The sequence below is a fragment of the Pimephales promelas genome, chromosome 1 (assembly GCF_988280905.1).
Source record: "Pimephales promelas chromosome 1, fPimPro1.hap1.1, whole genome shotgun sequence".
Taxonomy (NCBI): Eukaryota; Metazoa; Chordata; class Actinopteri; order Cypriniformes; family Leuciscidae; genus Pimephales; species Pimephales promelas.
In genome coordinates, this window is record NC_142769.1 from 4,014,155 (window position 1) to 4,041,075 (window position 26,921).

Below are 26,921 nucleotides of genomic sequence, written 5' to 3' on the forward strand. Positions count from 1 at the left end.
TGTTACATGATCATAACATGATCATAATTTTACCAATGTTTTTTGATAAATTAATATATTTTAAATGTGCTTAATTACAACATCATCATTCCAAATGTTTCATAAAAATACATTACATGCATGTTTAAACAGAAATGTCATTAAAAGTCTAATTTAGTTCACCATAAATTCTTGTTAGTAATACGGTATATTCAGAAGACAATAGATATAATTATAAAATTATATATAAAGATGTCCTTCATAATGGGTCCAAAAAGCACTCTTAAAAATAACGTTCTTTATCGGCATTGATGGTTCCACGAAGAACCTTTCCCATTCCTCAAAAGGGTTCTTTAGAAGATTAAAATGTTCTTTACACTAAGAAAGAAAATGGTTATATTAAGAACTTTTCACTGAAATGTTCTTTGGAGAGACAAAAACGGTTATTTTGTGTTATTGGAACCTTTATTTTTGACAGAGTAAGTCTAACTAATTGCATAATTTCAACTATAATACATTTCATTCATAAAATATATTATTTCCGCAATAAGTTAAAAGTATGCTAAAGTCTATTTCTTTTTCACAAGGGTTCACATATAGGCCTATAATAATGAAATGCTATTTTAATAGGCAACACTTACTCCTCTGGCCTGTAATGATCGATGACGTGTCCATCTCCAGCACTCAAAGTGCACGTGAGATTGCCTTGAAAGGGATGCAGCAACCACTTCACTGTGATGGTTATGTTGTCAAAGACAGCAGCCAGTTTGCTTACCAGCAGATGTAGAGCTGATAACAAGAAGCGCAATGTCTTCATTTCATCCAAAAGTCAAGTTGTCAATATTATTCAAATTTAGAAAGAAAAAAAAATAATAAAAAAAGTTCAAAATTAAAGTATATGTTCTCAGTTCTCCAGGGACGATTCCAAGATTTTATGAATGGAGGGTAGGGCGGGACACTGGAAATAAATACTTGTTTAGAAAATATTAAGCTAAGCACGATTATAAAAATTCTTTGCAATGGCCAGTGCCCTAATATAAATGGTATTAAATGTGGCACTAAACAAGAGCATGAAAATCCTTTGGTATTTTACATGGATCGGACCACACAGTGCTAAAGATGTTTTGAGAGAAAGTGTTTTCTGATAGAACATAAACAATATATAAATGTGAAATACTTATAAATTATTTCTGAGAAAAAAAATCTCACTTTTAAATATTTTCTAAATATTTTTTTGCTATCAGTGTTAAAACATTTTCTAGGTGAACCGAACAATGAAAAGACGATGCTCAACGACTGGCCAATAGGAATGTGGCCCCGCCCATGACACAATTTTCACAGTGAAAGCAAAATCCTGAAGAAATTGCATCAAGAGCAAAGAAAAGTGTTTTTAGAGAAAAGGCTTTCACACTGATAGCAAAAAATATATATTTGAGATTGTTTTTTTTTTTTCAAAGTATTTTGAGAGAGATTTTTCAGAAATAATTAAAAAAAATTCAAATTTGTATTTTTTTATGTTCTATGAGAAAAAACTTTTTTAGTCTCAAATTAGCCTGACTTCGTCATACACATATTGTAGTCAGAATATGAGTCTGAAACTGCTCCTTAGGACTTTGATTATGAGGCGTGTCTTAACCGAACCAGAAAAAAAAAACTCTGCACTCAATTGGATAGTCGGTAGACCAACAACCAATCAGAGCAACGCAGTAAGGCAACTACTTTGCACAGCACAGTTGTCAACAGAACTTACTTATTTTATTAGTAATATAACGAGTGTTGCTTCTTTCAACTAAGCACACCAGACACACGTCAAAATTAGGATGTTTTAGTGCTGATACCGATACCAATTTTTTTTCCCCATCAGCCTTAGCCGATGACCGATACGAGCTGCCGATTTTCTCAAGCCGATGTTTGGAGCCGATACATTTTGCTCGCTAAATTTACTTCATAAAAATGACATGATGTTAACAAATGTTACAGGTCTCGATTTAACAAAAGTAACATTTATTTAACTTTAAAAAACAATATTTAACAAATAGTAAAAACGTGAGGTAGAACAAGAACAAGTAGATAAACAATTTGTAACAAATATTAAAAACATGAGGTTGAACAAAAAAAAAGTTCAGTGCTGAAAATAAATATTTAAGCATAAATGAAATAATTACACTATTGCACACAGTATAGCAACCAGCATAATAAAGTGCACAGTGCACACTGTACTTCATTTTAAAAGTAACTTAAAAAGTAAATTTTTACTTAAAAAGTACATTTTTCTGTGTCGGAAAAAACTATCGGCGAACGCAGCAGTTTTTGTATTGGCCAATTCCGATACACGTAAAAAACACAAATATCGGCCGATCATTAGTCAAAATTTCAACATTTGTCTATTTACGGATATGACGACGAGACACACACGGTCGAGTGACATATGTCACTGGAAGAAGGATTGATGATGTATTGCTAACTAATTTTGAACCAAAAAAAGTTACGTAGTATACCTTTAAGTATTGCTTGTGCAACTTAAATGTTCTTTCTTATCTAACAGATAAGATGACAGAATCCATGCGATTAGTCACGTACTGGGGTAATAAACAAAGTGTCTAAAGGCCACAGTGAGTAATACATATGCACAATATTATCAACATCAGATATGATGCTTTTTATGTAAGGAAATTGGGTAACACTTTATTTTGATGGTCCCTTTTGAACATGCTGTTGACTATAAGTAACTGCAACTATATGTCAACTAACACTCAGAGTAATAGTAGATTGTCTGCTTAATATCTGCAAACACTTTATTGTGATGGTCCTCCAACAGACTCTCTACTGACTATAAGTAATTTTGCAACTACATGTCAACTTAATCTAACCCTAACCCAACCAGTCTAATACTCAGCTTACACTCTAATGAGAGCTAGTAGACATGTAGGTGCAACGTTACACTCTTAGAAGAAAGGGTTCTATATAGAACCTTAAAAGGTTCTATCAGTGCTACATATTTGGAACCCCTAAAGGTTCTATCAGAACACTTTTTAAGGGTTCAATAATAATTCTTTGTAACCAGGAAAAAGGTTCTTTATGGAACTTTTTGGGTTCATTCATTATCATTTTTTTTTGTCCTTTCCGGATTAAATATTTAATATTATTGACAAACATCAAGACCCTAAAATGTATTCATGAATGTGAATGATCACAAAATTCAAGATATGGGGGTTAGAAAATGTATATATTTATGTAGTTAATCAATATCACATGAAGAGTGCCATTTCAGCTTTTCTTGATTAAAATGTGATATTAACAGTTTAATAAACATTAATTGAATTACAACTACAAAATGTTGCAGAATAATGTAATATATGAATGAATAATAGCCTATAAAGAACCTTTGTGCCAAAAGGGTTCATTCTTGTCATTATAGAACCTTTTTTTGCATAAAAGATTCTTTGGAGTCGAGTAAAGAACCCTATGCTTCATATATACACTCTCAGAAAAAAAGGTACAAAAGCTGTCACTGGGGCTGTACCTTTTCAAAAGGTAAACTTTTGTACATTTTGGGTGTTAATATGTACATTTTAGGTGTTAATATGAACATTTTAGGTACTAATATGTACATTTTAGGTGTTAATATTTACGTTTTAGGTGCTAACATGTACATTTTAAGTGTTAATATGTACATTTTAGGTACTAATGTGAATTTTAGGTGTTAATATGTAAATTTTAGGTGTTAATATGTACATTTTAGGTACTAATATGTACATTTTAGTCGTTTAGGTGTTAATATGTACATTTTAGGTGTTAATATGTACATTTTAGGTGTAAATATGTACATTTTAGGTACCAATATGTACATTTTAGGTGTTAATATGTACATTTTAGGTGCTAACATGTACATTTTAAGTGTTAATATGTACATTTTAGGTGCTAACATGTACATTTTAAGTGTTAATATGTACATTTTAGGTACTAATGTGAATTTTAGGTGTTAATATACATTTTAAGTGTTAATATGTACATTTTAGGTACTAATGTGAATTTTAGGTGTTAATATGTACATTTTAGGTGTTAATATGTACATTTTAGGTACTAATATGTACATTTTAGTCGTTTAAGTGTTAATATGTACATTTTAGGTACTAATATGTACATTTTAGGTGTTAATATGTACATTTTAGGTGTAAATATGTACATTTTAGGTACCAATATGTACATTTTAGGTGTTAATATGTACATTTTAGGTGTTAATATGTACATTTTAGGTACTAATATGTACATTTTAGGTGTTAATATGTACATTTTAGGTGTAAATATGTACATTTTAGGTACCAATATGTACATTTTAGGTGTTAATATGTACATTTTAGGTACCAATATGTACATTTTAGGTGTTAATATGTACATTTTAGGTGTAAATATGTACATTTTAGGTACCAATATGTACATTTTAGGTGTTAATATGTACATTTTAGGTGTTAATATGTACATTTTAGGTACCAATATGTACATTTTAGGTGCTAATATGTACATTTTAGGTGTTAATATGTACATTTTAGGTACTAATATGTGAATTTTAGGTGTTAATATGTACATTTTAGGTATTAATATGTGAATTTTAGGTGTTAATATGTAGATTTTAGGGACTAATATGTAGATTTTATGTGTTTCGGTGTTAATATGTACATTTTAGGTACTAATATGTACATATTAGGTGTTAATATATACAGTTTAGGTGTTAATATGTACATTTTAGGTGCTAATATGTACATTTTAGGTGCTAATATGTACATTTTAGGTACTAATATGTACATTTTACTTGTACATTTTAGGTGCTAATATGTACCACTAAGGTAAGAAAGTGTACCATTTGAAAAGGTACAGCCCCAGTGACAACTTTTGTACCTTTTTTCTGAGAGTGTGAGTTAAAGGAACCATTAAATAAAGTAAAAAACCGGGCATTGTAACATCGAGATTTCATTTGATTTTCCACCGTGTGTGAGTTCTGACCATCTTTGCAATGATATTCCACTGATAAGTAGCTTCCCAGCGCAGGGCACGGCTCTCCAAGAGATGATATATCGGCGGCGGCTTGACACACCTGCAGCCCGTGGCAGTGCTCTTCACACACAACAAAAAACACAACAGTTTACATCCAGTGTGCAAATAATCTACAACATTAATCACTACATGCTGCTGAATACACAATTGGACACACTCAAATAAACCATTGTGTGAATACCTCTGTAAATATTGAATTTGTGCGTACTGTTGGGCATCATTTCCTTTTTAAGGCTAAGAAGCATGTAATCCGAGTTGTCGAGTGCGTTTGCAAATGATAAAGAAGCTTTTTGCGCTTTATTGCCCTTCATGGTTTCAGTCACAAAAAAAGAGCGTCCATATGTTCCCCACTAATAACATAGGGAGTGGTTGCATGAAACACTTTTGCAAATATAATAAATCTTAAGTTACAAAAGCCTGAAATCATAAAATGTACTTTATTGTTTATGGCACTTTCCATTAATCCAGTAAGGTAAAAAAAAGGATGGTATGTAACTCTTAAATTAATTTAACAAATGGTTAGCAAGATATTTTTAACACATTTCTATTGATTGTAAACCTTGGGAGGTCAAACAAAAAAGTATATGAGCTGCTGAAATTTCCAACTTTTATATGGAGTATCACAAACATGTTGCCAAGTTTTGGGCAGCACTTTATTTTACAGTCCTGATCCCCATGTACATATGTACTCATTATAGTAATTGCAATAGAACTAGATAGCTCACTTTGAAATAAAATTTTTGATGTTTTATCTTACCTCAAGGGCATCCAAGATGTAGGTGTCTTTGTTTCCGCAGTAGTTTCAATTTTGATATTTTTAGGTCAAACCGTTCTTGTCAGTCATATAATGGAGGTCTATGGTCACCACCTCAAAGAGCATGCACAGAGAAGTCCAAATTAAACATGATTTAATGACTCGTAAATGTAAGTACACATTGATGGCCCAAGACACGAAACGAGCGGTTTGTGTGAGAAAACTAACAGTATTTATATGGTTTTTAACTCTTGGTACCGTTATCTACGTCCAAGAGATCTCTCACGCGTGCATGTCACTCATTGTTTACACAGAGATTTCGGAAGTGTTACCCTTCACTGTGAAGATCTAAACATATTTAGATAAACAGGAAATCGCAATAGAAGGGGATTTTGATACATCAACAGACAACGTTGAATTTTTTTCGCAACTACGTGAGAGATCACTTCCGGCGCTTTCCGGCACTTGCGCAGACTTGGACATGGCTGTGGTTACAAGAGGTAAAAATGATATAAATACTGTTCGTTTTCTCACACAAACCGCTCGTTTCGTGTCTTAGACCATCAATGTGTACTTACATTTACGAGTCATTAAATCACGTTTAGTTTGGACTTCTCTGTGCATGCTCTTTGAGGTGGTGACCATAGACCTCCATTATATGACTGATAGACACAAACGGTTTGACCTAAAAATATCAAAATTGAAACTACTGTGGAAACAAAGACACCTACATCTTGGATGCCCTTGAGGTAAGCTAAAACATAATAAACTGGGACATGTAATTACAGTTTAAAAATTTGATTTTTAGGAATAAACAGTAAATAAACATAAAAATCAAAAAGACCAAACTTAATAAATTCATTAAGATCAATGGATGTGTGAAGAGATAACACTTAACAGATAACACATGTAAGTGTGTGGGTAATGGTCGATCTTAATGGGCGCAGTGAGGAACAGTTCAGTGTAACCTTCATGGAAAGTGTGGGAAAGTTGTAGTGGATGTATACCTGACACAGTATCTACTATATCGATCCAGCTGCACTCGTCCTGCTGTGGAGGAGTGTGTGAGGGAGCGTGTCCGGACCTGCAGTAATGCACCGCCTTCCTACCGTAGAAGCTGTCATCAATCTCTATCACTTGACCAGAGCCACACTGAAGCGTAGCGTTGTGGTCCGCGCAGGCTAAAGTGCGCCCAGACTCTAAAAAACATTGATTTATTACTAACTCAGGCTCAAAACAAATCAAAAAGGAAAGTTAAGGAGGAAAATATGTGGTTACACTATATTTTGATGGTCCACTTTAGACATCCTATTAACTATACGTAGCTTTGCAACTACATGATATCTCTCGTTAGAGTTTAAGTAGGCTGTAATAGACTACGGGGTTTGGGTAAGTATAATAATAAGTTGACATGCAAAGTTACTTGCCTGTTGGGGAGCATCAAAATAAAGTGTTAGCAGATATTAAGCAGACAGTTTACTAACACTAATGAGTTAGTTGACGTGTAGTTGCAAAGTTACTTATAGTTAGTAGAATGTCTTAAACGATCAGTTCACTTTTAAAAAAACTATTGCTGATAATTTATTCAATCCCATGTCATCCAAGATGTCCATGTCTTTCTTTCTTCAGTCGAAAAGAAATTAAGGTTTTTGATGAAAACATTCCAGGATTTTTCTCCATTTAATGGACTTCAATGGGAACCAAACGGTTCAAGGTCCAAATGACCATTTCAGTGCAAACTGCAAAATGTTCAAAGGGCTTTTAACGATTCCAGACGATGAATAAGGGTCTTATCAAGCGAAACGATCGCTCATTTAAAAAAAAATAATGTTTAAGTTTTATAAGCTCAAATGCTCGCCTTGCTCTGATCTGTGATGTGCGTTCGAGACTCTCTTGTTCGAACTCGTTTATCAAAATGAACGAATCTTTTTTCGTGTCATTTGGTTTATTCAATGAACGAAATCAACCAGTTGACTTTCGAAAAGATTCGTTCATTTTGATGAACAAGTTTGAATAGGAGAGTCACGAACGCGCATCACAGATCAGAGCAAGGTGACCATTTGAGCTTATAAAACTTAAACTTTGTTATTTTTCTTTTAAATGAGCGATCGTTTCGCTTGATAAGACCCTTATTCACCATCTGAAATCGTTTAAAGCCCTTTGAACAGTTTACAGTTTGCACTGAAATGGTCTTTTGGACCTTGAACCGTTTGGTTCCCATTGAAGTCCATTATATGGAGAAAAATCCTGGAATGTTTTCGTCAAAAACCGACTGAAGAAAGAAAGACATGGACGTCTTGGATGGCATGGGGGTGAGTAAATTATCAGCAAATGTTTTTTTTTAAAAGTGAACTACTCCTTTAAGTGGACCATCAAAATAAAGTGTTACCAAATATTTTCATATAAAAAAGAGACCAACCAAACTCGCAGATGAAGTAGAGCTCCTGGCTGCAGTTACTGGTGATCTCCCACTGAAATCCAGAATTTCTTCTGATGAAGCCACATGATGCGTTCAGCGAGGGATCCTGGATCCAGTTGGAATAACTAACATCTGAACCATCCAACCAGGACAAGGGACCTGAGAACAAAAAGTAACAAAATAAAACAACAAAGAGTTGCACTGTAAGAAATAATCCTGTAAAAAAACGGTAAACTACTGGCAGCTGTAGTTGCCAGCATCATACCGTAAAAATACGGTGTATAACTGTTTTTGAAATTAAAAGGCTAAATACCGTTTTGTCATCTACAGTATATAATGGTAATTTAACATTTGTATTTAGCTGTATTTAGCTGTTAATTTCAAACAACAATTTACCGTTTTTTTCACAGGATTATTTTTTTACAGTGGGAGATTATTTGCTTTTGTCGTGGAGCACAACCTTCACTCTTAGAAGGAATGGTTCTATTTAGAACCGGAAATGGTTCCATATATGGAACTCCAAAATGGTTCTATATAGAACCTTTTTTTTTTTTTTTTTTTGGTAAAAGGTTCTATTGGCCAAGTATGGAACCCATATAGAACCCAGAGGAACCCTTTCCAAATACGTAGCGCTGATAGAACCTTTTAAGGTTCTATATAGAACCTTTTCTTTTAAGAGTGTTGCTTTCATCCACGTTAAATTCAAAATTGTGTCTAACATGACTAAGGTCTATGCCTTTCTCACCATGTTACGAATTCAAACATTTTTCGCAAACCGACCATATTTCTAAAGACCAATTATTGATTTAGTGTCAAAAATCAGATAAGATGATCCAAATTTGTTTTGAGTGAGTCTGTTTTAAGGATTGCTTTAAGAGCTGTTTGACATGAATTTGAATTTTACAATAAAAAAAATTGATAGCAAACCCAGCTGTTAATAAAAATATGTATCCTTTTTGCCGAAACAAATTTCTACCCTGTTGTGATATATCAACTGAAAAACTGAAAAGATATTTACATCATGACAAAAATTCTGAGAATTAGGATCTGGATATAAACACAGTGCAACAAAAGACTGTACTCCCATTTCCTACAATAGCCATCCATGGAAACAAAGACAAATCTAGCACAAAAGAAGACATGGCAATAAAAAATGTGTCTTTGTAGAGCCAGAGATTGGTGTCAAGCCGCAGACCCATTAACAACCTGCTGCTGTGTAGAGATAACCCGAGTCAGCTGCAGTAATGCTGGAGATGTTACAGTGCATGATTGAAAAATAGTTTATCTGTATGTGAAACAGCTGACAAGAGCGATAAGACATTTGTCCGTGCCAGAGCATCATGACAAGAGGCGAACAGAGTACACAGCCTTATTACTTGAGTAAAAGTACAGATACCCCTTGCTAAATTTTATTCAAGTACAAGTAAAAGCACTACAGTCAGATGTCTACTTAAGTACAAGTACAATTCTACATGGAGTTATGAAAAATGTTAATGTTAATTAATACTTTGGAGAATGTAAAGTGAAATCAAGTCATTTTCATATTTTTTTACCATGTTGCTTTATCTAACATTTAAGAAAATTGTTAAAAATTCAGAAAATTTAAATAGGCTGGCGAGGTGGGGCCACATTCACGGGATTCATTCATTGTTTCATCCATGGTTCGTATCTTATCTAAATCTGACCATGGAGTTGATTTTGGCGGAAAGCTGAAAGTGATTGCTGATAGGCTGTCCCAATCAGTGCGCTTGCACAATCCAATCACGTTTGAGAGGGAAACAACAAATTGAGGGTTTCCGAGATTTTTCTTATTTCCTTTTTTTTTTTGTAGTAATGGGTACTCGGTTATGGATAGAAATGTAGAGGAGTAAAGAGTACAATATTTCCCTCTCAAATGTACTTGAATAAAGTCATAAGTACAATTTACAATCACACTCTCTACACTCTGAAAAGTAACTATTCCCTAAAAGTAGTACTCGAGTAAAGTACAGATCCCTCAAAATTGTACTTAAGTACTCCACTCAGTTAAATGTAGCCTACTTTGTTACTGTCCGGTTCTGATGACAGGGTGCAAATATATAAATATATATGTTTACCAAATATTTTAGTAATAATTATTTAGGCATCAAAATCAATATATTAAGTGTCATTCAAAAGCTTAAACACTAATTTAGAAAAAACGTTTTAAAATTTAACATTGCATTACCATAATTGTACTTTAGTTCAAACAATTTTAGTGGGCTCACTTTTGATATGAACTTCAAATTTGGAAAACAACTTTGTTAGACTTTTTTTTTTTTAAATATGTATTTTCTATAAAATCTTAATGTTTATTTCAATACATTTGCTTTACAGTAAGTAAATATAAACCTGTATAAGTTTTAAACACATTCACTTCTGAAATAACGTGTTTTTAAAGAGACCAACAGTAGGTCTTTATTCAAAAGCATTCATAATTTACAACTATTTAAATACACTTATGAAACGGTTAGTTCCAAGATTGATTCTGATTGGTCAAGCTGTGCTTTATCACGATAAAACACTATGACCGCTTCTGTTTATCACTGCGCAACACTGCAGTTCCTATGCTGTGTTTATTTGAGCTGTCTTACGCATTGGTACTTTGTTGCTGTTCACGGTAAGGGACTATTTTTTTTTCTAGCGAAAGGAAGGCTTTTAGTGATTTTACTTCATGAAAGTTGCACTAATACATTTTTTTTTACTTTAATTTGTTTATTGTGTGGTAACCGTTTTATAAAAAGCAAGGTAGCCTACTCAAGGCAAGTGCCAACACAGTCTCACGAAAGTGCGTATCCACGATTGTCATTTCTTGTGGCATTTATACGCCAAAAATGTTTTTTGCGTGCATATGCTACGCACTGAAAACCCCGCGGGTAGGTTTTGGGGGAAGGGGGGTGGAGTTCGTATTATAGCTACGCCAAAAAGTGCGTATCAAATTTACGCGAAAAACGCGTACCAACTAATTTTGGCGTACATAAATGCCACGAGAAATGACATTCGTGCTATACGAACTTTGTATCGTGAATAAATAACGGCTGAAGGGGTTACTCCGCTTCGCGTCGTGCCTAACAACGCCCTTCAGCCGTTACTTATTCACGATACAGCACAGCCTCTCGAACCTTATTGCTTACATGCTTAAAGGGGTAACAGTTAAAAAGTTAAGGTGCAGCTTCTAATTAATAGTCCATATATTTATATTTTATTTATTTAGTTACAAGATATATTTTCAAAGCTTTTATAAAAACAACATATGTCTTGAGAAGCATAGTGGAAACTTTCGATATACCTTCAGTGGCAGAGTCCAGAGTGAGGTTGGTGGAAGCAGGTGCGAGTCCGATCCACCAGTCCTGCTCCGCCTGCAGGTGTTTTTGGAGAAACTGTTGGGTCTCATCAATCTGGATAAAGGCCAGGTGCCCACCGCCCCGCTCACACCAAGCCTGAGCGCTGAGGAAACTGCGCTGGAGAGTCACAAACTCATAGCAGGAGCTCTCAAAGGCCTGCTGGTGCTCTGGACATGAGAGAACCTCCTCGTCGTCACTCCAGATCGAGATGACATGAAAACTCACAATTAGAAACAGAGTGTAGAGAGTGTGATTGTCCATCTTCATCCTTCAACCTGCACATGAACAGAAGCAGCCTGATCCCGCTGTATTTAAAGGACACTGACGTCCGCCCCCAAAATGAGAGTCTGATGCTACCAATAGACTTGTTCAGAACAATGGTTTGACTGCTAGACGGCTGGCCTTTGTGATGTGCTTTTAGATGCTTTAACACAAACAATTTCACTGCATTGTGCCCCTCAGGCCCCTGTGTAAATAACACTACAGAACCATTGAAGTCTACATCCACCGCCTGGGCAGAGGGAGATAAGACAAGTGTTGAATCCAAAAAAACAAAGCTGGCATCTGATAACCAATTACACAAATCTTTAATACACTTTAAATATAAATCGCCTTGTTGTTTCTACTGTTCATTCAATTAAAAATCCAACAAGTACAATTAGTTTTTTTTTTTTTAGTAAAATGTGAGAGAAAAAGCATATTTCTATGTTGCGCCAATCCCCAAGTTTCTGTGGGATTCTGGTTATTAGATGGTTCAGGTCCATCCTTCAGTGTATTATTTATCTTTTATTGTCCGCCAGGCAAAAACAATTAAAAGTCTGACCACTTAGAAAAACAACAGGAATGATAAAATACTCATTTTGAAAAATAATGTAAAAAATGTAAACCCTTATCCACAAAATGAAACTAATATGCATGTTGTCATGATTTTAGTGTAAAAATTACCTTGTGGAAAAAAAGGTTGATTTAACAGACTTACAGCATAAACAATTCACAATTTGTAATATAAGAATTAATGTTAGTTGACTTTATAAAATTATAAGCTTCACATTTCTACTTTTTAATTCTCCAATAATTGGCCCCATTCACTTCTATTGTGGGTGCCTCACTGTTCTATCTTAAAGACAGGTAAAAAAAAAAAAAAAAAAAAAGAAAAGAAAATGTGTGCCAATCAAAATTTATACCAAAAATAGGAGAGAATACTACGTCCTCCATTCAGTATGCTCTTAATGTTCAGTGTGCACCCGACGTTCAGCGTCATCCTTCAAATTTCCTTCATACCATATTCATAGTATATAGAAGATATAACATACTTTTTTTACAGTCGATAAGGAAATTCCAATTCAAATGTATTACTCAGTATGCAATTCAGTCTTTATAAACTCCTCCTTTTCGCAATCGTACTCTGCTCTGATTGGTCAGACGGCCCAGTCTGTTGTGTTTGGTCTATTGCTTACAGCATGTGTCGAAAATGAACCGCCAATTACCATATCTAAATTTCAGCTCCAGAGGCTTCCTGTAACGTTGGTTATATCATTTTAATTCCAGCGTGAGTCGGCACAGGTCTGCAGTGGATTTGCAGTGCTGAAAACAGCATCTTCTCGACGTGTCAACAAAACAAACCAAGACACAAATACATGGTTGAAAACAGGTCGAATTAGACGTTATTCAACATAGGCCTGCATTATGTAAATATCTTAACAAGAAGGCTGTCGACTCATTTCGGCAGTTCAGAATCAATTCTTTAGGAGAAAATCACTGTATGGGCTATATGCACGCATAAGTTCCGCATTTGACGTAAGGATGCTCGTCCATTTCCGGTTGTGTAGATTAAAGCGGAGGAAAACCGGAGAAAACGGGATTATGGCAGAGTCTTCAATATTTACTGTCCTCCCGTCTTTGAAACGAAACGTACATACGTTTAGATGTAATTTTATATATAGTTATGTTTATTTAATATAATTTTAAAAAGAAGCATAAACACAACGAGGGGTGTCTGTTTTATCTGTTTTTGTGACTAACGTTTCATTAGTATAACCATGGAGTATAAAATTCAATATAAATTCTCGGTATTGCATTGGACTCTATGATCGGCGGAAGTTATCGAGCATCCCTAATGCTTCACCGGAAATAACGCCGTGCATAGAGCCCATTTGTTGTGCACTTTGATCTTTGCAGACCTTTTAGATTTACAAACAACTTGATATATTACACACTGCTCAAACGTTTATATTAAAAAAAAAAAACATAATGGCACTTTAATATCTCACAAAATTAGAAAAAAATCATAACTGACAATCAACAAATGACAAAAAAAAATTGCTGGCACACAAACAGTGTTTCTTTTAGACTGAGGGAAAAGTGCATCGATATTTGCGTAGCTGACAAACTGTTTATTTTATCAGGAGGAACTCAGCTGTTACATAATGATTCAGAAACGCAACTAAGGTGACGTGCGTGTATATGTATGAGATACCGTATGAAGCGTGCGTGTGTGTGTGTGTGTGTGTGTGTGTGTGTGTGTGTGTGTGTGTGTGTTGCAGCACAGTTATGTCATTGGCACTGAGCGCTCGACTTCAGCTCGGCATGTTGTCTTTTTTCTGGAGAAACGGAGTGGAGACACCGGAACCGCTTAAAGCAGACGTGTCAGGTAACGTTTCTGAGGGGGACATTTACATGTAAGGAACACAGTTGTGACGAGCTATATCCTCAAGACCAGATGTTAAAGGAATAGTTCACTTCAAAATGAAAATTCTGTCATAATTTAGGCTACTCGCCTGTAAGTTGTTTTAAACCTGTGTGAATTTTTTTCTTCTGCTAAAAACAAAGGAATATATGTTGGTAAGTAACCGGACAGTTGATGTAGGCTACCCCAAAGACTTCTAGTAGGAAAAATGAAATAGCCTACCATGGAAGTCAATGTTCCATATTAAACAAACAGCATTTTGCAAACAAACTCGATCTACAGAAAGCAATGTGCATACAAAGGTCAATTTGAGCGAAAATGCAGTAGCTATGTTGTGTTTTACAAATATAAATAAATGAGCCAATAATATTTCACAACAAATTATCCTACAAATTGCATGTAACCTTTGAACAAATGCCTAGCTAGTGCATCCAAATGCATGTCTGTTATGATTGTGGCTTTCTATGAGATATCTCGCCTCGATTTTCTAAAAAAGTAGATTTTTATGAATTTAGCAATATTCTCCTGGGAAAAGCACTTTGAAATGCGTGCTTTCCTTTGTCACAGTTTAGGAAAATAACCAATATGAAAATCCTGTTCATTTTTGTGATAGCCTAACCTAAGCCTATTGAGACTCAACCTAATCATCTTACAAAATTACTTGGACAAACAACGATATTACTTGGGACCAGGGGCGTTGCTAACTTGCTAGACACAAAGTTCTACTGGGGTACAGCAGGTCCCCCATTATTTGTCTGAGATAGCAACAGTAACTAAGGAAGGCGGGGCTTACAATGAAAGGGATAGTTCACTTTAATTTTTGATGTTTTAGCTTACCTCAAGGGCATCCAAGATGTAGGAGTCTTTGTTTCCACAGTATTTTAAATTTTTATAATTTTAGGTCAAACCGTTCTTGTCTGTCAGTCATATAATGCAGGTATATGGGGTCCTCCTCAAAGGGGAGACATGATTTAAACATGATTTAATGACTCCACGTTGATGGTCTAAGACACGAAACGAGCGGTTTGTGTGAGAAAACGAACAGTATTTATATCGTTTTTACCTCGTTACCACAGTCACATCCAAGTGATCTGAGGGCGAGGGCGCTTCTGTCTGCGCAAGCGGCTGAAGTGATCTATCGCACGTGTACACTGTGTCACTCATTGTTTACACAGAGATTTCGGAAATGTTACCTTTCACTGTGAAAATCTAAGCATATTTAGATATACAGGAAATTGCAATGGAAGACGATTTTGATATATCAACAGACAATGTTGTTGTTTTTTGCAACCGTGCAAGAGATCACTTCCGGTGCTTTCCGTGCGCCCGTGCCTTCAGATCACTTAGACGTGACTGTGATTACAAGAGGTAAAAACAATATAAATACTGTTCGTTTTCTCACACAAACCGCTCGTTTCGTGTCTCAGGCCATCAATGTGTACTTACATTTACGAGTCATTAAATCGTGTTTAATTTGGACTTCTTTGTGCATGCTCTTTGAGGTGGTGACCATAGACCTCCATTATATGACTGACAGACACGAACCTTAAAAGTATAAAAATTGAAACTACTGTGGTCTGCGGAAACAAAGACACCTACATCTTGGATGCCCTTGGGGTAAGCTAAAACATATAAAAAAATAATTTCAAAGTATTTCAAATCCCTTTAAATATAAATTTCATATCCGAAAGAATGAGTCATTGTTACCACACACAATCAAGCAGTAGTACAGAACACACCAATTTGTTCATTTTCTTTGCTACAGTGCTGCAGGCAGGGGTGAAATTTGGATTTTTGGCCAACAAATTGGCTAATAATAGCTTTAAAATAATGTTAGCTGGCAGCAGCAGTAGCATAAATGATTTGTCAAGCAGATAACAGATTCTTAAACATGTTGCAATGAATGATCCATACTCCAAAACGTTAATGTGTATTGTCAACATTCAAAACTATTTGAACTCATCCAAAAATTCTTTGTAGTAACTCTACACACAAACATAAAATGATTAGCCCACACACTCACACAGTATATATATATATTTGCAATTTTGCACATTTTTGCTCCCTGAATTGACATACTTCTTATAGAGTTGCTGAAAGCCGCATAACACTATGACCTCAATGTCCTGTTCAGTTCACACACTGTGTCTGCTTTATTTAGGCTCCATCCCACCATGGCTTCAGGGGACACTTTTGCGCAATGGTCCTGGTCTGTTCTCAGTTGGTAACACTTCATACAAGCACTGGTTTGATGGAATGGCACTCATTCACAGTTTCACCTTTAAAGATGGTACGTCGGGTGCATGGGCAAGAACCTATCAAATGACATTTATGGAAAGTACTATGAACATTGTTACAAACATCTGTGTCATTTTACTATAGGAAAGTGTTAACAGAGGATTGGATGAGCCATAAACAATTAAATTGTCATTTTCCAGGGGATGTATTTTACAGGAGTAAATTCTTGCAGAGTGAAACATACAAAAAGAACACTGCTGCCAATAGGATCGTTGTGTCTGAATTCGGGACCATGGTGTACCCAGATCCCTGCAAGAATATATTCTCCAAGTAAAACGATCATTCTTTCTGGACTTTTTCAATTTTGTATTAAATCCAATCAAAATGACCCGGCTAACTGCTTCGTGTTGCTTTGTAGAGCCTTCAGTTACCTGGTGAACGCCATTCCAGATTTCACAGATAATAATCTCATTAACATCATAAGATATGGTGAAGATTATTACGCATCATCAGAAGTGAACTACATTAACAAAATTGACCCACTGACACTCGACACATTAGGAAGAGTGAGTCCAAATGTATTCATTATTTCAATTGTTTGTTCTACCAACTGCATCTCATCAATTTGCTTTTGATGAGAAATAAATTGTCCTTCATTATCTTTTCAGACGAACTACAGAAACCATATCGCCATTAACTTGGCAACCGCACATCCTCACTATGATGATGAAGGGAACACGTACAACATGGGGACTGCCATTATGAACTTTGGCCGACCGAAATATGTTATTTTCAAGGTGCCCGCCAATGCCTCAGGTAACCAGAGAAATAGCATTATATCTCTTAAGACCCATTCACACCAAGAACGATAACTATAAAAACAACTATAACGATAACTACGGTATATTAGCGCCCCCACTAACGCTCAACATTGTTTCGTTCATTCTTATTATTTTGTTTATTCTATTTTGTCGTCTGCCTCTTTAAATGCTCCAGCTCTTCAAAACAGGGTGGATTCTGATTGGCTATGCCTGGTTCAGATTACAAGATTTTTTTTGTCACGATAGTCACTGTGTCCGATTACGTGATTTTGTCGTGGACAAGACACATGTCAAACTACACGTTTCTTCCTGACCAGTCATCGCATGGCGTCTTTAGGCCAATTTATACTTCTGCGTCGAGGGTACGGCGGAGGGTACGCACGTAGACGACGCCGTCGTGAGCATTTATACTTCTGCGTTCAGGTCTTGGTTGCTCTGCAGTACTGCTCCGAAACGCTAGTTGGCGGCGGAGGGTTTTAATGTTCCACTGTGTTTAGATTCCTCGTGGCTAGGTTACTACAAGCAATGGCGACTGAAAGAGAGCGGATCATGTTGGAGTTGGAGCTTATTGAGGTGGAAAAACAGTTCATTTTAGTGAAATCGGCGGAGGAGATGGTACGTGCGGAAATGCGTAGGAGGAAATGCGATGCTACCATGCCGACCAATCACAGATCTTGCGGTCCGCGTCGTCGCGACGTGTAGTTACATTTTTGAAGAGGTGCGCGTCAGGCTACGGCGAAGGGTACGCGGTATGGTACGCGTCTGTGCGTATGCTACGCCGTACCTACTGCGCGCACCCTACGCAGAAGTATAAATTGGCCTTTTAACGGCACGTGTGATGTCATCGAGAAGGCGAAACCAGTAGCGAGTGACTTCCGGAAACGAACGTAAACAAACAATGGATGATGCTGTGAGTGTTGTATTGGCTGTCCTGTGTTCAGAAAAAAGTTAAAAAAAAGAAAGATAACCTAACAATGGACACATTCCTGGATTGTTCGAAGAGGACAGTATGGGCTGTCAATCCTCAAAAGAGAACTTGAGGTAAAATATTGTTTTATTATATATTTTTACTATTTGTTTTAACGTTAGTGCCATCATCTCTCTTTCGTTTCGCCATTTTTGAATGTTGTGTACGGAAAGCTTCCGTGCTCCTATTGGTCAACCTCATACATGTGACGGAACCCGTCGTGGACGACCGTTAAAAAAAATTAAACATGCTAGTCAAACTCGATCTGTTGTCGTTTACGAATTCCCTCGATACCCTACGTCAAACGGATTGTGCCAAAATCGGGCTAAAATCGTGTAATCTGAACCAGGCATCATACATTAGCTGGAAAAAAAATCAATCTGAAAGTAATTCCAATGATATTGTTTATATGTGCTGTTATTGGTATAATTGTAGTGTGGATCAAACTGGGTGTGAACAGGTCTTAAAAGTGTTTTTAACCCTTTGATGGGACTACAAATGGTACCAAACTTATGAACCTATATGAACACAAAAAAATTGTAGACATGATTAGAAAAGACTAAATGGTAATTAAAATTGTCAACTGGCTAAAAATATGAAAAAGTTCTGCGGTAATTTGTATATGCAAAGTATTTTTGGGTGTGTAAATTCAGTTCATAAATAAAAAGAGGAACCAGCACAATAAACACACTCAAAGTCCATTGAAAAAGTGCTGAAGATAGTCAAAGATGGACTGAAACGTTAGCTTAGATTTCAAGGTAGTGACGAAACGTGCTCTGTTTGTTCGCGTTCGGCTACGGTGGAAACATGACGTCACAATTTGTCGACCTTCGGCGGTTATGTAGATATAAATGTCTCATTCTAAGGTAATAAAAATGTTACGGTTTATTCAGTGAGTTCTTCATACACCACTGAATATTGTATTTCTGTTAATAGATACTAAAAATTTGTACACATTGCACCTCTAATTGAAAATAATATGAAATTGTTCTTTTAAAAATTTCAAATATTTGTATTATTTTATATAGAAACAAAAATTTTTTAGGTAAATATTGTCTAGTACCATGAAATCCACACAAATATTCAAGAATAATTAGTATAGAAACAAACTGAACACTCTTAGAAGAAATGGTTCTATTTAGAACCAGAAATGGATATATAGGATACATGGATATATCTATATAGAACCATTTTTTTTGGTAAAAGGTTCTATTGGTCAAGTACGGAACCCCAGGGTTCTATATAGAACCCAGAGGAACCCTTTTTTTAAGAGTGTATAGAACCTTTTAGGGGTTCCAAATATGTAGCGCTGATAGAACCTTTTAACGTTCTATATAGAACCTTTTCTTCTAAGAGTGAAGTACATTTATTTAGTTAACTAGCCTGGCTCCGCCTTCCTACGTACTTCCGCCCAATTTTCATGTTCCTTCAGTACTACGTCTGGGATTGTGGTGTATTCTTTGGTTTTCTCCAGTCAATTTTTGAGTGTCTGAGAATGATGACGTTGATGTCGTGCGCTGGTTTGAGTTGTCATACGTAACAACCAAACATCAGCGATTGTTTTTGGCAGATCCAATAGTTTTAAACTTCAACAGAGGACCCCCGTCTTGTCAATGGAGCGAGGCCAGACCCTCTGTACAAATGAAATGTACAAGAGTCTGGTGGGACCAGGCTATTAATAAAAAAAATTGTACACTTATTATCTTCAGTCTGTTCCAACAGCCAAGAATCCCCCTAAAAGCGAGGACTACTATAGATGGGCCAGCCATATTTCATAAAGAACACCTACACAACCTATGCAATTCTCATTGCAGATAAAGAGAAGAATAAGCCAGCCCTCACGAAGGTGGAACAAGTTTGCTCCATTCCTTTCCGCTCCTCGTTGTACCCAAGCTACTTCCACAGCTTTGGCATGACGGAGAACTACATAATCTTTGTGGAGCAGGCCTTCAAGCTGGATATCCTCAAACTGGCCACAGCTTACTTCAGAGATGTCAACTGGGGCAGTTGCCTGAAATTCGACAAAGATGACATTGTGAGCAACTTTTTTTTGTTTACAATAGTCAAATCATCTAAAATAGTACTTTATCCATTCTTTAAATGCCCAAAATAATCTAACAACTGTTGGTTTTGATCACCACATAGACAGTGATCCATCTGATCAATAGGGAGACTGGGAAACCTGTGAGCATAAAGTACCACGCAGACCCATTTGTGTTCTTCCATCACATCAATGCTTACGAGGAAGATGGCCATGTCGTCTTTGACTTGATTACATATCAGGACAGCAATCTGTACAATATGTTCTACATACACAACATGAAGCAAGATGTTGCAGAGTTTATAGAGAACAACAAGGATTTCTCTCGACCGACATGCCAGCGGTTTGTCCTTCCTCTCAACATAGACAAGGTAAAATAGGAAATATAAAGTAAAAATGATTGAATTGCATAATGCCTGGTTCAGATTACACCATTTTTTTTTGTCTGTTACGATAGTCACTGTGTCAGATTACGCGATTTTGACTCCTAAAATCTTGTCGTGTCGTGGACAAGAAACATGTCAGACTACACGTTGCTTCCTGACCAGTCATTGCATGCCGTCTTTAACGGCGCGGGTGATGTCATCGAGAAGGCGAAACTAGTAGCGACCCAGACAGCAAACTGACATTGAATCAACGTGGAAACGACGTCTCTCATGACATTGAAACAACGTTGATTTTGCTCATCGAATTAACGTTGAACCAACATCAGACGCGGCATTCTTCAAAGCTAAATGAAAATCGAAAATTGGTTTGCTTTCATAACGTTGAAACAACGCCTTGATTTCAAGTTGATTTTCCGTTAGTTTTGAAAGAAGTCTGACGTTGGTTCAACGTTAATTCGATGAGCAAAACAATGTTAGATCAACGTTGTTTCGATGTCATATTTCCACATTGATTCAATGTCAGTTTGCTATCTGGGGAGTGACTTCCGGAAACGAACGTTACGTAAACAAACAATGGAAGAAGCGGTGAGTGTTGTATTGGCTGTCCGTGTTCAGAAAAAAGTAGAAAAAGAAAGAAAACCCGACAATGGACTCGTTCCTGGATTGCTCGAAGAGGACAGTATGGGCTGTCAATCCTCCAAAGAGAACTTGAGGTAAAATATTGTTTTCTTATATATTTTTACTTTTAGTTTTAACGTTAGCACCATCATCTCTCTTTCGTTTCGCCATTTTTGAAAATTGTGTACGGAAAAGCTTCTCGGCTCCTATTGGTCAACCTCATACATGTGACGGAGCCGTCGTGGACGACCGTTAAAAAAATTAAACATGCTAACGTTACGTTAGTCTTTTTTCGTGATGTCGTGAAGCATCGCAGACGCGCCGTAGATTGTCGCCCACTATGACACACTATACATGATGATTCGATCGAATCTTGCGCCCCGATGCCCGTTGTCGTTTACGAATCCCCATGGCAACCTACGTCAAACGGATCGTGCCAAAATCAGGCTAAAGTCATGTAATCTGAACCAGGCATAATCTTTATGGATGAGATGCAGCAAAAAAACTCTTCATCTCTTTAATTTTATCAATTGAAATCAAACAAAATTTTTACCAAATTTCAGATTCCATATGCACTTAGATTTGATCAAAGTGCCTTTAAAGAGATAGTTCATTCAAACATTTTAATTATTTACTCACCCGTAAGCCATTATTCACTCAAAAAATGTCATTGGGTCTTCCAAACTTTATAATGAGAGTGAATTTAAGTCCATTAAAGCATATCCATCCATGATAAAAGTCCTCCACACGGCTCTGGCGGGTTAATAAAGTCCTTCTGAAGTGAAGTGATATGTTTGTGTAAGAAAAATATCCCTACATAATAACTAGCTTCCGGCAAGCCATATGTATGATTTGCTTAATTGGTTGCATCCTAAATCCAGAAGACAATTTCATTGGTTTTTGTTTATTTTTAAATGTGTTTACTTTGCTTGTCCTTCTTACTTGAATGAACTGCTAATTCCATATAGAACTCCTTATTCTCTTAGACATTCGCAACATCCTTTTTTCTTTGTTCCAAAAACTGTTAGTGTAGCTGGACGTAGGTCATTTCTGTATAAAGCTCCTTCTGAGTGGAATAATCTTCCTGTTTCTTTGAGATCTATTACTTCTTTCAATCGTTTTAGGTTATGCCTATTCTCTTATCTTAAAATAACCTGTTTATGTTTTTGATTTTATTTATTTATTTATTTTTCCTTGGTTGAGATTCACTTAAGGATATTTTGCTATTACCTGGCTCTATGTTGACGATTTATGATGATGAGATTCTGTAATGAAACTACTAACTACTGAAACTATGTTGGGTGTAGAACCCCACAAGAGTGTGAGAAGCAGGTTGAGCTTTTTTTGTTGTTGTTGTCTTGTTTTGTAATGTTGTTGTGTCTGTGTTGCATATTACTTATGTTTTTTAGGACCCCCTTGAAAATGAGATGTTGCATCTCAAGGGGCTATCCTGTCAATAAATTCAAATACATCTCGAATGCATCGATTTACGGTGAAAGAGTAAATCATTCACCCATTATAAAGTGTGGAACTTAATTTTAAAAATATAACTAAATTTTTAAGATGATTGTATTCGTCTGAAAGAAGAATGCCATATTCACATAGTATAGCTTCAGGGTGAGTAAATCATGGGTTAATTTTCATTTTTTTGGTGAACTATCCCTTTAAGGCAAAGCATTTCACTCGGCGGCCATCTTTGAAACACTCGGGCAGCTATTTCAGTCGTGCCAGTACAGCTCCTATCTCTTTGAATGGGAAACATGAAATCCAAAGCTGGTCATCAAAATTACGATTAAATTTTATGTTTGAAATTACCAATGAAATTTTTTTTTCGAAATGCTCAAATCATGACGAAAAACAGCATTTTCAGTCACATATGCAGTCATAAGAGTTTGTCTCAGGTAACTGATTGTTTGCTCACAGCTGGAGTGACGCGATGACTTTACCAATTGGTAATTGGCTCTTTTATTTAGAATGCGGGACCATATTGCGCATTGCACTTTCTCCCATTCATAGTGATATGAGTGCACCGTCTTTGCATACCTAAAGACTTTGATTAGATTATATTTGTCTTAATACTACAAATCTTTTTTTCTTATGCTATTAGGAAACTCCACCAGGCACCAACCTGGTCGTGCTGCGGGACACAACGGCCACAGCAGTGCTGCAGGACGACGGCTCTCTCCACTGCACCCCTGACACTATTTTTGAAGGTGATTCCTAAATTCATCAGTCTTTGGTCATTTGTTTTTTCTCTCATGTTGACTTAATGTGTGTTGCAACTTGCTTTTATGGTCACAGGTCTAGAATTACCTGGTATCAACTACAAATTCAACAGTAAGAAGTACAGATACTTTTATGGCACCAGGGTGGATTGGTCACCCTATCCAAGCAAGGTATATATTTCTATTTTCTAGCATTCTGAACCTTGTTTGCCAGTTGAGCTATAAGACCACATTAACGTTTTCTGCAAAAAATGCAATAATTTATCAATGTTTTCTCTTGTTATAGATCGCAAAAGTGGACATAGTTACCAGGACACATATAGTGTGGACAGAGGAGGAATGTTACCCATCTGAGCCAGTGTTTGTGGCATCTCCGGATGCTGTCGAAGAAGATGATGGTGAGTATTTAATAAAAATATAGGACATTTTTGCAAAATATGAAGAATATCTCTGCGTAATGCAGGCTGAAAGAGTTAAGTAAACACTTAAAGGAGTAGTTCACTTTTACAAAAACTTGTGCTGATAATTTACTCACCCCCATGTCATCCAAGATGTCCACGTCTTTCTTTCTTCAGTTGAAAAGAAATTAAGGTTTTTGATGAAAACATTCCAGGATTTTCTCCATATAATAGACTTTACTGGGCAACAAACGGTTCAAGATCCAAAAGACCGTTTCAGAGCAGCTTCAAAGGGTTTTAAACGATTTCAGACGATGAATAAGGGTCTTATCAAGCGAAACGATCCCTCATTTAAAAAAAAAACAAAAACAAAGTTTAAGTTTTATAAGCTCAAATGGTCGCCTTGCTCTGTTCTGTGATGCACGTCTGTGACTCGTTTATCAGAATGAACGAATTGACTCGGAAAAAGATTCGTTAGTCAGGCTAACTCAGAATAGCAGTGTTACACAAAATAAGAGTGAGAATGAAAACACAGGGCTCAAATAGGCAGATTTTAATAAGGGAAATCACACTCAGATACTGGGAAATGGAAGTCCATAATGGGAAGGCCCAGGAGTCAGGAGGAGTGCCCTCTGGTGGAGATTAAGGGCTTTCCAAATTGGTCAGTTATGAGGTTCCATGATGATTAGGCGACTTTCACCATTGAACAAAGATTTTGTAATTATGCTGTCTTGACAAAACATACAGTGAGTTTTTTTTTCCCTCATTTTCAGGTATTATCCTGTCTTCGGTGGTTTCGTTCAATCCCCAAAAGCCACCTTTCCTAGTGGTCCTGGACGCTAAATCCTTTAAAGAGATCGCTCGCGCTACCATTGATGCTGCTATTCACATGGACCTGCATGGGATTTTCATCCATGATAAGTCTACCTAAAACGGACATCAAAATGATGCACCAACATATTGTGAACAATTCTTATTTGTAAATTTATATATACACGAAATATAAGAAGAGAGATGAGTATATGAATTTTTTTTTCATTATTGTAAATTGTTTTATATTTTTACAGACATTCTGTAAAACAGCCTATTGTGACACAATTATATAAAATGATCTCTCCTTAATTGTTTGTGACAATTGTGTGGATTTTCTATTGTAAATCATGTAATTTATTATTAATCTAGCGCTTTAATGAACCTGGCCACAAATGTACCTATTGTTACAGCGGCACTAATATGTTTCTCATTTGTAAATCGCGTTTGGATAAAAGCATCTGCTAAATGAATTATCATTTTTATAGACATTCTGTGAGGCATGAAATTTAAATCAATAAGATTATCTGTTCATTGTGCTTAATACTGAAATTCTGTGTTTTGGTGCCATTAAAAAGAAAGATTTCTTTAGTATGGACTGTTGTTCATCCCATCCTTTGAATTGTTTTCATGTTTCACGTATTAATGTCTTTATGAATTCTAATGAATGTGTGCCTAATAACTTATCTAATTTACCGAATACATATCCTAGATTTAAACTGGTTCTCTGAAATATATTTTAAAAAATGACGTGTTTCAAAAGAGTTTTATTTTAAAATAAAAACAGAAATTATATGTTTAGCTTCTACCTACCTGCTGAAAATTCACCAAAACTACAAATCTTTCTTTTTAAATTTGCTAATATAATATTCACAGTTAATTTATCGTTCAAAATAAATATAAAAACACAACGTTTTATATGTATTTCAACCACATTAGGATTTTTTTTTTTAAATTATAGAACAGCTTTAAATGCAGTAAATGAATGTTTTATATAGTTTGTACAATAATATCACATTTGCACAACCTCAAGTGGTCTTTACAGAACAAGCTTAATTCACCCTATGTCACATTCGGACTCTCAAACTGCCAGAAAATATTAAGAAAAAGCAAAAATATGTATATAAAAAAATTTCTTTAATCTGTTACTTGTTTTTAAAGACAACACTGCCACCAAGTGACCAATCATTCGTGTGATTATAGTTGATTATGTCATCAACAATGCAAGACTTTATAAATATACTGTATACTTGTTTATGGGTGCTACAATAGATTCATATTCATCCTTCTGTCACAATGTCTGGTTGTGTTCCCTTGTTTATCACTAGAGGTCCTCGTTCTCACAGTGTCCTTCACATTTGACTAGGACTTTGTCTGTCGCTGTCACTCATCAGTTCATTGCAATTCCCTGCTGTTCTCTGTTAATCTTGGTATATATGTGAAGAGTTCAGATGCAAAAGCCTCTAAATGCCATTTGAAATTTTCTTCTTTAATGATGATTTTTTATCAAACTTGTATATTTAAGTTCAGTCATTTCACTTACATAACAATTAATAGGTAATTATCATTGCCATTTAAGTGAAATTACTGAACTTAAATATACAAGCTTGATAAAAATGATCATTCTAGAAGAAAATTTCAAATGGCACTTAGAGGCTTTTGCATCTGAACTCTTCATGTGTATATATTCCCTGTCTGTGTTAGTATGTGTACGGAGTCGTTGTTTTATGTCCACACTTCAAGTCTGTATCTGCCCGTTCTTGTTTTGTCTTGTGCCTTGGATTTGGGTTTTGACCCCATGCCTGAATTACTACGAGTTTGGATTACCCTTTATTTAATTAAAATTACTGCACTTGGATTTTTTTCCACCTCCTGTGTGTGTTTTGTGACACCTTCAGCATTAAATGATGTTGATGTGTCACCGGATTCCCTTTATGCTTTTTATGGGATCTTATCCAGAGAATAAAGAGCAGCCACTTACTTCTGATACTGATAACGCAATGACTTTGGACTAATGTTAAGATTAAAATTCAGAAAGGGCAATGTACAGTTTGGATAACTATAAATAAAGTAGTTTATGTCTAATCACAAATCTGATAGGACTCGGCCAATCTCACATGTGTGGGTTTGGTTGCAGGGTGTAAGTTGTGCCTAAGGTTTCTAAG

The 26,921-nt window shown here is 35.9% G+C and overlaps 2 protein-coding genes across 3 annotated transcripts in view; one reads left to right on the forward strand and one right to left on the reverse strand.

Moving 5' to 3' along the window:
• The window catches only part of pkd1l2a (polycystic kidney disease 1 like 2a), a 41,346-nt gene extending 29,452 nt beyond the window's left edge, over nt 1–11,894 (reverse strand). For both annotated transcript variants that reach the window (XM_039690743.2, XM_089117722.1), the window contains exons 1-5: nt 11,512–11,894; nt 8,205–8,363; nt 6,793–6,984; nt 4,981–5,091; nt 621–768 (exon numbers count right to left, since the gene is read on the reverse strand). In XM_039690743.2, coding sequence (XP_039546677.2) covers nt 621–768; nt 4,981–5,091; nt 6,793–6,984; nt 8,205–8,363; nt 11,512–11,833 — 932 coding nt within the window. In that variant the 5' untranslated portion in view covers nt 11,834–11,894. The remainder of the gene's footprint in view (nt 1–620; nt 769–4,980; nt 5,092–6,792; nt 6,985–8,204; nt 8,364–11,511) is intronic.
• Nucleotides 11,895–13,998: 2,104 nt separating this feature from the next.
• bco1l (beta-carotene oxygenase 1, like) lies at nt 13,999–25,551 on the forward strand. Its single transcript, XM_039690995.2, has 11 exons — nt 13,999–14,216; nt 16,414–16,542; nt 16,691–16,820; nt 16,909–17,056; nt 17,159–17,306; nt 20,093–20,313; nt 20,424–20,690; nt 23,431–23,536; nt 23,625–23,719; nt 23,835–23,946; nt 24,720–25,551. Exons 1-11 carry the CDS (start codon nt 14,030–14,032, stop codon nt 24,875–24,877), a joined length of 1,701 nt encoding a protein of 566 aa, XP_039546929.2. The 5' UTR covers nt 13,999–14,029; the 3' UTR covers nt 24,878–25,551.
• Nucleotides 25,552–26,921: the final 1,370 nt, after the last annotated feature.

What these genes read in the sequence shown, in the direction of transcription:
- bco1l (XM_039690995.2), top strand. Translation starts at nt 14,030, where the DNA reads ATGTATGAGATACCGTATGAAGCGTGCGTGTGTGTGTGTGTGTGTGTG. An exon ending in TGCAAGAATATATTCTCCAA is followed by an intron (nt 16,821 to 16,908) that starts GTAAAACGATCA and finishes GTTGCTTTGTAG; the next exon opens with AGCCTTCAGTTACCTGGTGA. An exon ending in GGTCACCCTATCCAAGCAAG is followed by an intron (nt 23,720 to 23,834) that starts GTATATATTTCT and finishes CTCTTGTTATAG; the next exon opens with ATCGCAAAAGTGGACATAGT.